This window comes from Amphiura filiformis, chromosome 2 (assembly GCF_039555335.1).
Source record: "Amphiura filiformis chromosome 2, Afil_fr2py, whole genome shotgun sequence".
In the NCBI taxonomy this organism is placed as follows: domain Eukaryota; kingdom Metazoa; phylum Echinodermata; class Ophiuroidea; order Amphilepidida; family Amphiuridae; genus Amphiura; species Amphiura filiformis.
In genome coordinates this window covers 91,452,851-91,468,290 of record NC_092629.1, presented here as the reverse complement: position 1 = coordinate 91,468,290, position 15,440 = coordinate 91,452,851, and the positions used below count along the sequence as shown (strand labels likewise).

Below are 15,440 nucleotides of genomic sequence, written 5' to 3'. Positions count from 1 at the left end.
TTTTAAACTAAATTGTTTAAAAGAAACTGTGTGCATTTCAAACAGAAATTGCTTAAAATCGTAAACCATTTCCCATAAACAGCGCAATCTTAAGTTCTGAAATAAGAGTGTAATGAAAATTGAATAACAATCAAAGACATACCCAAGGATGTGTTACAGACTTGTTTATTCAGCAACGTTAAAAAGCGGGCCATTGGGCTATTTCATTAAACATATATACAGGGTGATTTAAAATGAACTGTACCCAACTTCACAAATTTTTTTATATATATTTGCAGAGATTGTATATATCAAAAAACTATCATAGAAAGCAGTGATAAGTGTTCTGTAGTAGAAATTTTGAATTTTGATAATAAGTGGTTTTAGTCAGAAGATATCGCAATTTCAAGTTATCATCCCATTTTTAGACCAACACACGGAACTAAGTTTATCCGTGTTCTCTACGGCAGTAACAAAATGCACCAAGACAAATATTATTTCGCATTATTAAATCAATAATATTGATAGTCAATTACAATGTCAGGTTTGCAAAGATTACATATTAAATAATACATGTAGAACAAAGGACCGGTTGACTTGAAATAATTGTAGATGGAAATTTGAATTCAAATAGAAATGGTTCTGGTGCAATATCCATACACTCGTAATTGAGACCTGGTTTTTCACCAATAATAGGAAACATAGCATGTCGGTAAGAATTTAATTTTAATTTGATTTATTTGTTAATTAATCTTATTTTCATTTTTAAATAAACATACGCAGTTTATGTTGAACTGAATGAGTTTGAGGGCAGTTGAGTGAGCAAAATGCTGTAGAACAGATAGTTTGAATAAAATATTCATCCGTGTGCAACATCGTTTTGGTAGTTTTTCTAAGAATATACTTTATCTTCTAAACCATTAGAGGTAAAGACGTGATATTTTCACCAATAATAGGAAACATACTATCCGGTTACAGCTTACAAACACAAATTATTTAAATGTCGGTAAGTATTTTATTTTAATTTTAAAGTTGGGTACAGTTCATTTTAAATCACCCTGTACACCGACTATGCAAGACATGAAATGAACCTCCCACACAGGGGATGTTGAGTCTTTCATTAAACGCCATTTGAAATTCACATTCCTAGTGCAGAAGATTTACGTCACGTCTTCTACATGTATAGGAGGTGTTTCAACTAAAATAACCCATTACATTTTATAATGTACTAACCATTTCTAACTGTTAAAATCCTTTCTCACATTTCTAACTGTGTTCGTTGTGTCTTCATTTCTGTCCGTTTAAATAGACATTGATAGTACTATTTGGATGCAGGCATTAACACTTAGATATTATCAGCTTTATGGCCGTCAAGATGCTGCAGCGATGGCGGAGAAGTTTACGGAAGATTGCTTTTTTTTAGATAAAGGACGTCCCCTACAAAGGGGTAGAGAGGGTAAGTTGGACATTATTTTATTTTAATGCAGGCGAATGGTAAAATTATATCCCATCGTGTAGAGTAAGTAACTGTATGATGTTATTATGTTACATTATTGCCGCCGTCTTTGCAACTGAATATGCTACAGCTAATTAAAGACAATAGTGAGTAGATATTGTTAACATATTTGTTTATTCATTAGTTGTCCAGAATGCATATGAAAAGCTATTCGAACAAGGTGTGACATCCAGTAGCTTCGGCTTTTTCGATGGGGTACCAATTGGGAGCACTGATTATTTGAGTGTCGTCGTCCAGGAAGGGCTCCGTGACGATAAAGACAGACCGATTAAGTCAGTGTGAGTGATTTGTTGGTTAATAATTTAATAAAGGAACAGTGATGTTTATGATGAAAACACACGTTTGTCTGTAAACACACGTCACTCAGGAAACTTAGTTTTTAATCATTACACCCAAAACTGACAGTGAGCTGGTTTGCCAAATTCTGTCAAGGATCATTTTATCTTGTACATGGGCACAGAGTCTTTTAAAAAACATTTGAAAAATTATTTAGTGAATAACAGTACTGAAGAGCAGGACTCTTAAATTTTGTTGTCTCGGTTTTCTGCTCAGTGACCTATTTTATCCGTCTTCATGGCCTGTGTTGGTCTGGTGGGTGGGCGTGGGGTGTTGCATGGTGGGTTGGTCGGGTTTGGTTGGCCGGGGAGGAGGGGGATCCATGTGTCTGATAGGTAGGGGTCACTGAGCAGATTTCCATCTTATATGTAATGATGTGTACATGTACATCCATTTCGGAAGGGTGGGCTTGTCGGCTGCTGCATGTGTCTCTTTCCATAATGTTGGCTTTGGGTAGATGCTGGACTCGTCCTGGGTCCCGGTCGCTTGGGGTCGTCCCCGGGTTGCCTGGTTTGGGAAGGTTTTTTGTATTCCTGCATGTAGGCAATGTGTCTTGGGGATGATTTGGTGTGGCCTCCACGTGGCATGGGTCTGGTTTTTGTTCCTGGCTGGTAGGTGGGGAGACACGTGTGATGGCTGGCGGCTGCACCCTTGTGATGTGGATGTACACACAATGTGTTGAAATAGTGCAATACACTAGACGAAGTTTTGGATGAGAAAACGGACATTTTGATGAGAAACGGCCAAAATGGTGAGAATTTAAATTTTCTCATTCTTTTGGATGAGAAAATAATAATGTTTGTTTTGAGCTCAGCGGGGATTAGCAATTCTCACCAGTTTTAATAAGACAATAATGATTGACACATACACCAGGAAGTTTCTCATCCAAAAGAATGAGAAGATTTAAATTCTCATCATTTTGGCCGTTTCTCATCAAAATGTCCGTTTTCTCATCCAAAACTTCCTCTAGTGTTAAACATTGTCATTATCGTCCCCTCTCATTTACACATTAAATTGCGTTGACACTGTTGAATAAAATAATCAAAAGTAAATGGATATATTTTTACAATTTTTTTCATTTTTAATGATGAGTCATTAAGTAACTTTGTCTGAATAAGATGTATTAATATTTTGGATTTTGGCATTTACATCAAATTTACATCACATTTCTTGAAAATGCACGTTGATTGTTTTGTTCTTCACTTTAATATTTGAATTGAGGATAAATTCCCAAAACACATTGCTCGGGGTGTCGCCTCCATCTGTGAATCTCTGGCTTTCTGTTTATATGGGTCGAAATGATTGTACTCTACTGATCACGAACCAAAAACGTACAGGTTGTGCAGTGGTTTGCTATCTACTGAAGATAAACCCTGCTATCTACTGAAGATAAATCTTGCCTCTGCGGTAATTCACTTCCAGTGGCTCAATCAGTGATCAATTTAGCACAAAGTTTGGCATTTATTATCGAATATTTATTAATTGTACACAATTTAAATATATTTGCAATGGAAATGATTTTTTTAACACTTAATATCAAAATGTGGTCTTTTCTCATAAAAAAGTACCTAATTTACATCAAAAAAACCTATAATATTCAATATTTATATTGACCGATCCCTAAAATATAAAGATCCCCCATAGAAAATAATATTGTGTATATAAAGTTCTTACTTTCAGGAATAATATCTGAAAAAAATCATTAAATTCTACTAAAACATTTTAAATTGGCAGGCAAAACACTCTTGACAATAGAACAGTTTTTACATAGGTTTACATGGTGCGCTACACATTTTCATTGACCGTTCCCTTAATTTAATCAATATCATGCTGTCCAATTCAGAAAACATGACACAATTATCATTGTGATAAAGTGTGCCAAATTTGGTTGTAATACCTGCTTTTGTTTTACAGATATGAGCCAAAAACCAATTTTAGATGAAATATTTTGACATCGCAAATACAATCCCGGTCATAATTGTTCGAACACTTTAACATGGGTACCTCAAATATGCCCCCCATCCCCCTGATCAATGTTGTTGCTTGTTTTTTTGGTCATGAACCCCTAGAAACATCCAACATTGATTGGTGGGGCAGGGGGAGGGTTGTAGTAGTAGGAAATGGTTCAGACTTCACGTCAAAGAAAGCGAAATTTTAATATGTCCAGTATATCAGAAATACGGTCTCAAACGGTCCTACTTTGACACAAGTGTTCGAACGACTTATGTCCGGGATTCTAGTTGTATTGGCGATGTCCACAAAAAATCATCTAAAATTGGTTTTTGGCTCATATCTTTAAAACTGAAGCAGCTATTACAACCAAATTTGGCACGTTTTATCACAACAATATGTTCTCAGTTTCATAAAATGGGCAGTATTAAATATTGTAAATTAAGGAACGGTCAATGAAAATGTATACCGGACCATAAAAACCATGCAAATTCACATTCTAAGAAAATCTATGTGTAAATGCGCAAGGATATGTTTTCAAATTCATATCCTTGTAGGTCCTGGTGATCATAAGGATGAATACTAGTAAACATGGTAAATATATAGTCAACGATTTAGGGATAAATCACAGGAAAATATGAATCATCTTCATGAAACAACATATTAACTTATAGCACAACAAACGGAGTGTAGGAGAATCTGCCTGAAATACTAAGAAGATACAATAAACTGCGCATACTATTGACATTTTGCATTTTAGTTGAAAAAATAAAAACAGTTTGACAACAGTTGCTCTGCAAAGTTATTTGAAAGAAAATGTTCCTGAAATATTGATAACCATACGCGCATCTTTAGGGAACAAACCAAAAGATCGATGACGTCCTATAAACGTAACGGTTTCGTTTCTCAGCCGACCCCCTCCCTCCCTGCCAGAAACGTAATAATGAAATGTTGAAAATTTGACATAATAATAATATTGACACGTTCTTCAGACCGATGTTTTTGTACAAACGTAATCGAGTATTTTACCCTCCCCTAAACGAAACTAGTTTCGTTTATAGGACGTCATCGATCTTTTGGTTTGTTCCCTTAACAGTAGCGGATTATCGATGGTATGCATTGATTTGCGTATGGTATACCGTTGGCTTATCGTCATGTGCGCATCCTAAAATGCAAAGTCCATACAGTATATTTAAATTTCACGATTAGACTTAGTTTTGGAACGAGACTGAATGAAGGACTTGCTACATAATGATTATGAAGGAATTCTTTATGATGCGTTAACTCGCATACGGATTTGTTGTATGTTTGAATGATATATAAATAAATAATTAAATAAATAAATAATTACGTATGCCCAGACCTACGTATGATAATTTATGTATGTATGTACGTATTTATACGATAATAAGGTTGTCTCACCACTAATTAATGAATATTTCTTATCTCAACATCTTTTTATATTCCTACTCTACATTTATATTTTTCAGAGTCCTTCTGCTACTAAAAAGGGTAGATGAAGGTGTATGTTATCAAATACATCTTAAAATGGAAATATAGATATTGCGACTATTAGGTATCCGGAAGGACAATCAGGAGAGGATTCTACCAACAAATCGGGGCCTTAAATGTATTTACAATGCAAGCCACAGTATTTTCATGATCAAATGATCTGCAATATGAAAAAACACCAACAAATGAGACATTATGTATAGTATGTTTGTAAAAAGTGGATTTCTTGAAACCTTAATTAATTATAGGTCAATGAATGCGTCTTACTTGTTGAGAGTGAAATTGTACAAAATAATGCACGCGTACTGAGATGTTGATGCGTCTAATGCACGAGCCCCGAATATTGTACAATTTCCCGAGCAACAAGTAATACACATTTATTAACCTATTTCATACACGAGAAAAAACAGCCCTGATTTTAAATTACTAGCCGTGCATTTTCCAACATATTTGGTGACAATTTTGTTATAAAAATAGCAAAAATGACGGGATTTTTTTCTCGTGTATGAAATTAATAAATGCGTATCACTTATTGCTCGAGAAATTATACACAACTAGATTTCGCGGTTCTCGGGTTGGGCGGTTCTCGTGATAGGCCTATCTCTAATTACCCAACACCCTTTACCCATAATACTTGTCCTGACCTTTCAAACTACTATACGATATACGGCTCTCAATGATTAAGACACAACTATATCAACTCTGTTTTGTAGCTGTGACGCTTACTTCGGAACCTATAATCTGAATATCCATCGTTCGCCTCTTCCAAACCCTGTCCTGCAACCACATCGGAGGACCCAAAAATATCCGAAATTTTAGTAGGCCTAGTGTCTGGATGTAGGCCGTCAAATCAATCGGGAGACATGTGAACGCAAACGGGTTACATAGGCCTTATCATAACTGATGATTTTTATGTTAATCATGTCTTTAAAATAGGCCTATAATTGGTCCGATGAGATGCACCTGTTAGTCACTGTAATGCTTTCCGATGCTCGCACTGCGCCCGTCGGTACTCCACGCACTACGCGATAGCGCACCGCGCGCACGCGATACGCACCGCGAGCTCGCGTTATGCGCACCGCGAGCACGCGTTAGCGAGCCACGCGATCGCGATAGCGCGCGGACAGAGGACGGACGGACGGACGGACGGACGGACACGCCATAATTAGTATTAAGATAATGCACTTGTACTGAGATGTTGATGCGTCTAATGCACTTCCCCTTCGAGGCTCGTGCATTAGACGCATCAACATCTCAGTACGCGTGCATTATTGTGTACAATTTCTCACTCAACAAGTGATACTCATGTATTAACCTATAATTCATACACTCCTATATCAAAGCAGCCAATCAGAAAAGCGGTTAGAAAAATACGAAACATGCATTGAATGTGTATATTTTGCACTCCGAGTACTACGCGCAGTGTTTCGCGCGCGTTCGGGCGGATTTTTTGTTCGGATTGATGCATTTATATTTGTTTCTATTTTCCAAATTTTTTAGTGAGAATTCATTATAAAAACAGAAAAATAACGTGTTTTTTCTTCTTAAACTTGTATTACTTGTTGCTCGAGAAATTAGACAAAATAATGCACTTGCGCTGATGTTGATGCGTCTAATGCACTCCCGTGTATTAGACGTTTAGTTCACAAAAAGTAAACAAAAGTGTGATTTTCAAATAGCATCGCGGTTTATTCCGTATCTTTTTGTATTTTGTAGCATCAAAACAAGCTGAAACAAAGGTAAACAGTCACAGTTCCCGTTTAAACAATTATTTTATGGAAGTTGAAGTGAAAGATGACGAAACCGAGGAGAAAATACGCAGTATTTGGTGTTTTCACATCGCGTTTGTTGTTTGTTTACATCTGAGACCCCAATATTGATTAAGCGACGTCATCAGAAAACGGTCTATACAATATGAATGCACTCCGCGTATTTTTCTAACGGCTTTTCTGATTGGCTATGTGGTTCTAAGATTGTACGAAAGAGAAATAATGTAGTTCTCTATTCTGAGACAATAGTTATAATTATTTAAAACATACAAAAATGTATGTAAGCCCTATACTAAAGCGTGCAAATAAACGCCGGATATTGTATAGCATAGTAAGCTTAAACATTGCACAGGTAAACATCTAAAAAAAAGTAACTAATCCCCTTAAATAGTGACCATTATTAAAAAACGGGCGATTTTATTATAAATCCGTAAATGCGTTGGAAGCAGAATTTATTTCTGCGCATTTTGACACCTCATTTGTAGCAATTGTCTAAATTTTGACGCCGCAGCGTACATTTAAATCAATGTAACCCAAGATTTGAAAGTCGCAGTAAATTCTATTGATGTATTCAGTAAAATGGAAGGAAATCTGCTTGTTTCATGCATTTGGGGGTCAAAATGTCTGGAAAATCAATATCAATTGTCACTAGTGGCAAATGGTGGTCATAGACCACAAACCTAGCTGGGGCATGTTGGTGTTGTGGAGGTATCTGACCCTTACAGGTGTCCAGAAAATGCAACTTTAAGATTTGACCCCAGATGACCTTTCACCTGACCCCTGCAAAATGTTCCAAAAATGTTCCCCTGGTCATCAAGTTTGTTGTCACTGATTTTGAGCCCCATACCCCTTACAGATATCCAGAAAATGAAATTACAAGATTTGACCTCAGATAACCTTTGACCTGACCCCTGCAATGTGTTCTAAAATGTTCCCCTGATCATTAAGTTTGTTGTCAGCAAGTTTGAACCCTGAACACCTTACAGTTGTCCAGAAAATGCATTTCTAAAATTTGACCTCTGCATGACCTTTGACCTGACCCCTGCAAAATGTTCCCCTGGTCATGAGATTTGTTGTCACCGAGTTTGAGCCCCATACCCCTTACAAATGTCCAGATAATGCAATTGTAAGATTTGACCGCCTTACTTAATGACCTTTGACCCCAATTCTATGAACAAGCTATGGGCACTTGGTATTGCCAATGTATATATGCAAGTAACGACATTGTGCTATGTAATATGTGGCAGAAGAAACATTTTGAAGGTATTTGGTTATATACCAGAAATGCCCCTTTAATGACCTTTGACGCCAATTATGTGTACAAGCTATGGACCCTCAGTATAGCCGATGCACATGTGCAAGTGACCAAGTGACGTCATTGTGCTATGTAATTATGTGACAGAAGAAGCATTTTGAAGGTATTTGGTTATATACCAGAAATTCCCCCTTAATGACCTTTGACCCCAATTCTGTTTACACCCTATGGGTAGCGGATATATATGTGCTAGTAACGTAATTGTAGGGTGTAACATTTAGGAGGAGAAGCATTTTGAAATTGTTGCCAGAAGAAGAAGCAGAATCGGATAGCATTACAGTGCCTAGCTAGGGGGTGTAAACCCCCAGCTAGGTAAATAACTTCCGACTAGCTATAGTGGAAAAAAATCAATGTTCATCATAGCTATAATATCCACAACAACAGTGACCATCTGAATGGTGAAATCGGAGTAGTGGCTGACATCACCTTCTTGGAGGTCAGTGAAGTGAAATTAGAGTTGTGAAGGGGTGGTTTTATTACCCAATTGGGTAATCAAATTCCAGCTGCAAGTCTGATTCTACTTTTGATCTCTGTTCTGACTATACAGTATACTTCCATGATTATATTTGCAAGTGACATAGCATTTTGAATTTGTTATGTGCCCTCCAGATAACAGAGTAGAAGTTTTTTTGTACCCAAATTGTCAAAGGATATTCAACGAATATACAAATATATTGGGGTTCAAGAACTGTGCTCTGATAGATGAGATTTGTTGGCAACGGAAGAACAAACCCAAACAATTATAATGGTTTGTTTCCAACGGAAGAACAAACCCAAACAATTATAATACCTAGCTAAACCCCCCAGCTAGGTAATTATTCTTATCTATGAAATTATTATGATCTGATCTACTGGACTTACGTTTTTGTGAGTGGCAATATTTCACATCCTATCTCGGATGCATCATCAGGCCAACTGATGTTAAAGCGGCAAAAGTTCGTTGACCTGTGAAGAGGATGTTACGTCACAGGTCGAAGATGAGCAAAACCTTGTTAAGTGAAGGCTCCTCCCGTTTAACATAAATCGCTTCCTTGACTCCTCTCTCAAACCATCTGCCTTCGCGATCTAATATCTTGACGTCCTTGTTGTCAAATGAATGATTAGTGCTGTCTAAGTGCGCGTAAACCGCAGAGTCTCCGCAACCAGTGCTAGCTCTCCTATGCTGGTACATGCGCTTCGCTAGAGTCTGTTTGGTCTCCCCTATGTATGTAAAGGTCATCACATCCATTGTCCTTGCACTGAATTGCGTACACAATGTTGCTTTGTTTGTCCTGTGGTTGTTTGTCCTTGGGATGGACCAGCGCTTGCCGCAAGGTGTTCTTTGGTTTGAACGACACTGGAATCCCTTGATCTTTGACAATTCTGCGAAGTTTCTCCGACACTCCAGATACTCCTCCTGCCGCGTTTAGATTCACCGTCACCTTGCGTCGCATGTGCGGTGGACACTTTATCAGCTGATTTGGTTTGAGAGAGAGCTTTGTGAAAAGTCCAATCGCGATATCCGCAAAGATTCAAGGCTTTCTGAAGGTGTTCGCGTTCCTTTTCCTTTGCGTTCTCGCTTGACGGAATCGTGTCCGCTCTATGAAATAGCGTCCGTATTACTCCGAGCTTATGAATCAGTGGATGGTAGGAATCAAATAACAAGTACTGATCTGTGTGTGTGTCCTTTCTGTACACAGATGTTTCTAAGCGACCATCACTTTCCACTGTAACTACACAGTCTAAAAAGGCAAGTTTGCCTTCCTTGAGTTCTTCCTGCGTGAACTTAATATGTTCGTTGACACTGTTTATGTGATCAAAGAAGGGGCAATTTGAGCCTTACGAATCTTCACCCATGTGTCGTCGACATATCGAAACCAGTGCGTAGGGGTGTGCCGGTATACGATGCAAGAGCCAACCGTTCAACCTATTGTTCAGCAATAAAGAAGATCCCTCAAAGGTTTTGCTCATCTTCGACCTGTGACATAACATCCTCTTCACAGGTCAACGAACTTTGGCCGCTTTAACATCAGATGGCCTGATGATGCATCCGAGATAGGATGTGAAATATTGCCACTCACAAAAACGTAAGTCCAGTAGATCAGATCATAATAATTTCATAGTTATTTATACCTGGATGAATGATAATCTTCATTATCGAATTATGCTTATCGTTTGTGCACTTAATCCCTAGTTGAAACATGAAGAGATAACACATTTTTAAATGCCCCGCCAAGTTGTCATTTCAACGTATAAGTTAGATCAGGTTAGGCTGGTCATCTTCGTAAAACCTCACCTTTTGAACATGCCAAAATTACAAGAGACTTCATCTTGATGGACGATAATGCAACTCCACATAGGGCTAGGATAACCAACCAGTTTCTGGAACAAGAAGGCATCAATCGTATGTTATGGCCTACCAAATCTCCAGACCTGAACCCGTTGGAGCATTTGTGGGGGCATTTAAAGTAATGGGTAGACTAGAGGATCAAGCCAACAACAACTTCGATTGGACTGAAACAAATTCTGAGACGGGAATTGGCAGCAATGGACCAGGGACGCATCAGACGTCTTGTAAAAGCTATTGGCAACTATGATTTCACCTTGACACCAAGAGCACTGTTTGCACCAGATAAATCCAAGTGAATCCCTGAGTTACTGAAGTTGACACTTATGGAAGTGCAGATACCTCAGAGACACATCTCGGTATATAGCAGATATCGGAGACATCCCACCCCGTCAGATTATCGATTTATCTCCAAATACAGACACCGCCACCCATAGTGGGTAGGAGAACATGAAAACTAATATGAGATACTGTATTAGGATCACATATTAAGTATCATGTGAGAGTATACTCTTGTACTCCAGAAGACAGGATCACATATTAAATATTTGACACCATAGAATATAAAAACTAGTAATTTGATAAGTTAAATAAGATTTTTAACGGAATAAATCTAAATAATATGATTATGCAGTTTATTCCGTTAAATATTTACCCCATAATTTCCCTCATTCTTCAGGCCCTGCCCTCTATCGGGTGCTAAGCAAGGATTCTCGAGTACTAATATACTATAGGATAAGCCACTCGTTTGCGCAAATGAAGTCAGTCATTCAGCCTATGCGCCTTCATGCATGTGATGGCCTAGCTGGCCCCGGTACGTGTAGGAGTGTATAACCTGTGGAAGAGATGATGCAATGTTTACGTCATCGTTTCCAAAAAAAAATTAAATGGCGAAAAACGGCGAACATTTGGTCGAATCTTTCCATTACTATCATATCGTGAAAAACCAAATAGCTGAGGAGTTAGCTCAATATGCTAGGAAAATATTCTCTTCGATGACCCCATGACGAGACTGGCTAAATAAGCTGTATTTTTGCTGGAAAGGGTCCGAATAATTGGCAGTCGATGGGCGCCATCTTGGAAAATAGCTCGAAATAGACTTCCTCGACAGTCGTTCAAGATTAGAACTGAGATCTGGAACTAAATTAACCAATCAAATCTTGCGCACTCAAATGACCTAGCAACTGTCAATCAAATACAGGATAAGTCCTTTTGAACAATAAAGCAGTCTTGCGCATCATAGCCGTTCACAAGTACGTAAGATTTAGGCTGCGCACTCAAATGCATAGCAACCGGCATAGCAACCGTCAATCACTGTCACTCAAACTGCCGGCGAAGTGACTTCACTTTTTATACAGGGATTGAATACGAGTGTCACGGCCCTGGTGCTAAGTTTAAGCTTGATTGCTATTGTTTCTTTGTAAGCATGCGGCGCAACCATGAACAATATTGTCAAGGGAGTGACACTAAATTCACGGTTGTTCTATTAGCAACGCAAAACCTATGGAAAATTCCGCTGGTTTACTAGCTAGAAAGTGAGGCCAGTTATCGATCCGTTATGAATAATTCATGTTCGACCCTTGGATCATGTTAATTAATATTGGCAAATAACAACGTTGTTAGTTTTGCGAACTTTGCCTGTTCAATGAGAGTATAGCGCGCCCCAATACATCTGGGCGCAAATCACGCGAAAACGATCCAGTTTAATGAAATGGCGGACGGGTATTCCCATCAGGCACCAGTGATATGTTCTTTCAAAGAAAGTCTACTAATTTGATATGAAATGACATTTTGCAATAGCAAAGTCAAAATTAGGACTTGAAGTCAATAATATGAAGGAAATACGTGACAGAGGCAAGGTGTGAAACACAAGTAGTATTTGAAGTTAAAATAACCTTTGATACCCGACCTGACCTTCCATAGCTTTCCATCATGGCGCCTTATTCGTCTTTATGTATTTCTATTATGCTCTCAAGTAAAATAAAATACAATCTGCACTAAGCAGACAGAATGTTACTTGGCTCCTTGCATGAATTATTGATTTTATACGGAAGTAAAGAAATACACAGTTGCCTGCAAGCCGTGTACCATACTCTAAATACTTACGGTAAATCTGAATAATGGTCACGTGTTGAAATATCATGTGTTCGGGAAATCACGTGGCAACATTTTAAGATTTCAGACTTGTTTACTAGTTAAATTGACATTTGTATTATTGATTATTTATCTTTGCTAATTAATATATCTTTTAAATGCTGATAAATCGTGGTTGGCTGCCCATATTATATGTTAAATTCAATGTTTTATGAATATAATTCTACCACGCAGATGGGGTCACACAGCATATAATTTCACACTACACGATTTAGCTAGATTTGGAGCTCTGCACTTCAAATTCACGTCAACTTCAAAGTTTATACACTTAATATATTTAATGTAATACTTATTTTTTGGTTATAACAAACTGGAACACGAAATATACTAGCTTATTACCTATAGAAAGGGGATTTATACACATTCACTCAGCAATTTGACATGCCTGGCGCATCAAGACATTCTCTGTCTGGATAACATGACTGTCGCCCTCAATACGTCTGGGCGCAATTTTAAATAACAATACGCTATTTACATATGAATGCGGCTTCATGCTAATTTCTAGTGCCGCTTCCAGGCCTATTCCGTGATATTGTCTCTTTGTAAGCCTGCGGCGCAACCTTGAACAATATTGTCCTTGAGATAACGCCCCGTAGCCACCCCCAGCCAGCCCCATTCCTCATTTCAATTTTTAACATACCCATATCCTGCTTTTTATATTCCATAGTGTCGCACATTTAATATGTGATCCTGTCTTCTGGAGTACAAGAGTATACTCTCATGATACTTAATATGTGATACTAATACAGTATCTCATATTAGTTTTCATGTTCTCCTACCCACTATGGGTGCCACCGCACAGACTACATCTACGAGGGGGTATCAAAGTTTTAAAAATCACCTAGGAGTGAAGAAGCTATTTCAATGTAATTTTGTCAGTGTAATCACTGGTCCTTATGTACATTATGGTGCAAAAATGGTCTCTCATAAGTATGTTTTTTTTTTTTACAGTGGTGCTAGATGTCAGAACCTGCCTCGATAACCGGCAAGATCATTTTGGCAATGTGGCCACATTGTCCGTAAGTGATGGACGTTCGTGGCTCATCTGTGAGGGACATGTGCCCAGTTTGGAAATTTCTTTTTAATAAAGCAACAGTGCCATATGACAATCACCACCGTCGACAGCTTTGATTTCATCATAAAATTTTCTGGGCACTGTAACCCTTCAAAAGCAGGATTTTAATCACGATGTGAGCCTCAATTTTCCCCATTTTTGTCGGGAGGAGCGCAAGAACAAATTTGGCCAGTGAGCATTAGTCCCGGGCATTAGTTCGGCCCAATGTTATGAGATACCGGTATGTGTGCGTAGTGCGCGAATATTCATTCCATTTCATACTATTTAGGCCTAAAGTAAAAGTTCATGTATTATGGTAAATTTCGCGCGAAGCGCGCGAAAATTTGCAATTTCACACTATTCTATATCCAAATCGAGGGTTTATCAGATTTGTGAGTGTTTGAACGGTAGGTAAAAGAACAAGGAATATTTCCTTTTCTGTTTTTATTTGATAGTTAAGCCCGGTAGTTAAGAAGCAAGCAAAATCCCAGATTAAGGTCCAGAATCAGTTTTAATATCATAATCTGACCTCAGTGAATAGGAAGCCAATATGTTACGCGTGAATTTTGACATTAGGGGGGATGGGGTGGAAAAAATTCTTAAATCCCGGACCTTTTGGCGACAAAATAAGTTTATGTCACAAATGCGCGAAACATTTTGCCATTTTGAAACTAAACTGTTCAAACATGGTGCAAAATCATCCCCCATCCCCCATACACTCCACCGGATCTACGCCTATGCAGCTTAGGGCCTCTGGTCAGGGCCGGATTTGCCTTTTGGGGGCCCTGGTCAAAATTTGGAGGGCCACAAACTCACTGTGAGGAAAGCATATGCCCTCAAGTGGCTTAGTTTAATTTGACTTACGTACAAGATTGCAGCATAACAATTAAGGGGGAGCCGAGCATATTTTGTTTTTGATTTTCCTATGACATTTACCTGGTGAAGCACGGAAAAATTCAGTTTGTTTTAGCCCAAAATGAAGGTGAATTTTGCTATATACAGGGCCAGAGCGCGCTTTACGGCCCAAAACATGGTGTTAGGTCTAAAATGGAAGAATCACGGGGCAATTTTGGGGACCCATATTTTGGGGGCCCTGGGCCTGGGCCCATCTGGGTCTTGTAGCCCATAATATTTGACATTATGAGGCCCATGTACCCATGAAAGGTACACTGCCCAAGTGCTGGTGTACCAACTCAGAACCATGAACTGTTATATTTGCTTTGAATTACTTTTTAAAACATTGTAGGCCCTGGGGCAGAGGGCCGCAAATGTTAAAACAAAGGGCCAAGTGGACCTATGATATTTGACCTTTGGAGCTCTTGAGAAACGAATGGCCCTTTGTATTGACATTTGGGGCCCCGGGAACTCTTGATCTTGGATATCTGGGGCAAACTTCATATCCAAGGGGAAAGACCTTTAGGCCTAAGTGTATCACGGTCCACATACGGGGTCCTTTGTAGTTTTAGAGCCAGCTTTGATGATACCCTTATATCTAACATTTGGGGACCTGGGCCCATACTAGATGACCT

The 15,440-nt window shown here is 38.5% G+C and overlaps 1 protein-coding gene across 2 annotated transcripts in view; it reads left to right on the top strand.

The window, feature by feature from the left end:
- The window catches only part of LOC140146823 (uncharacterized), a 36,978-nt gene extending 27,991 nt beyond the window's left edge, over positions 1 to 8,987 (top strand). For both annotated transcript variants that reach the window (XM_072168701.1, XM_072168702.1), the window contains exons 3-5: positions 1,289 to 1,435; positions 1,620 to 1,773; positions 5,272 to 8,987. In XM_072168701.1, coding sequence (XP_072024802.1) covers positions 1,289 to 1,435; positions 1,620 to 1,773; positions 5,272 to 5,341 — 371 coding nt within the window. In that variant the 3' untranslated portion in view covers positions 5,342 to 8,987. The remainder of the gene's footprint in view (positions 1 to 1,288; positions 1,436 to 1,619; positions 1,774 to 5,271) is intronic.
- The last annotated feature ends 6,453 nt before the right edge of the window (positions 8,988 to 15,440 follow it).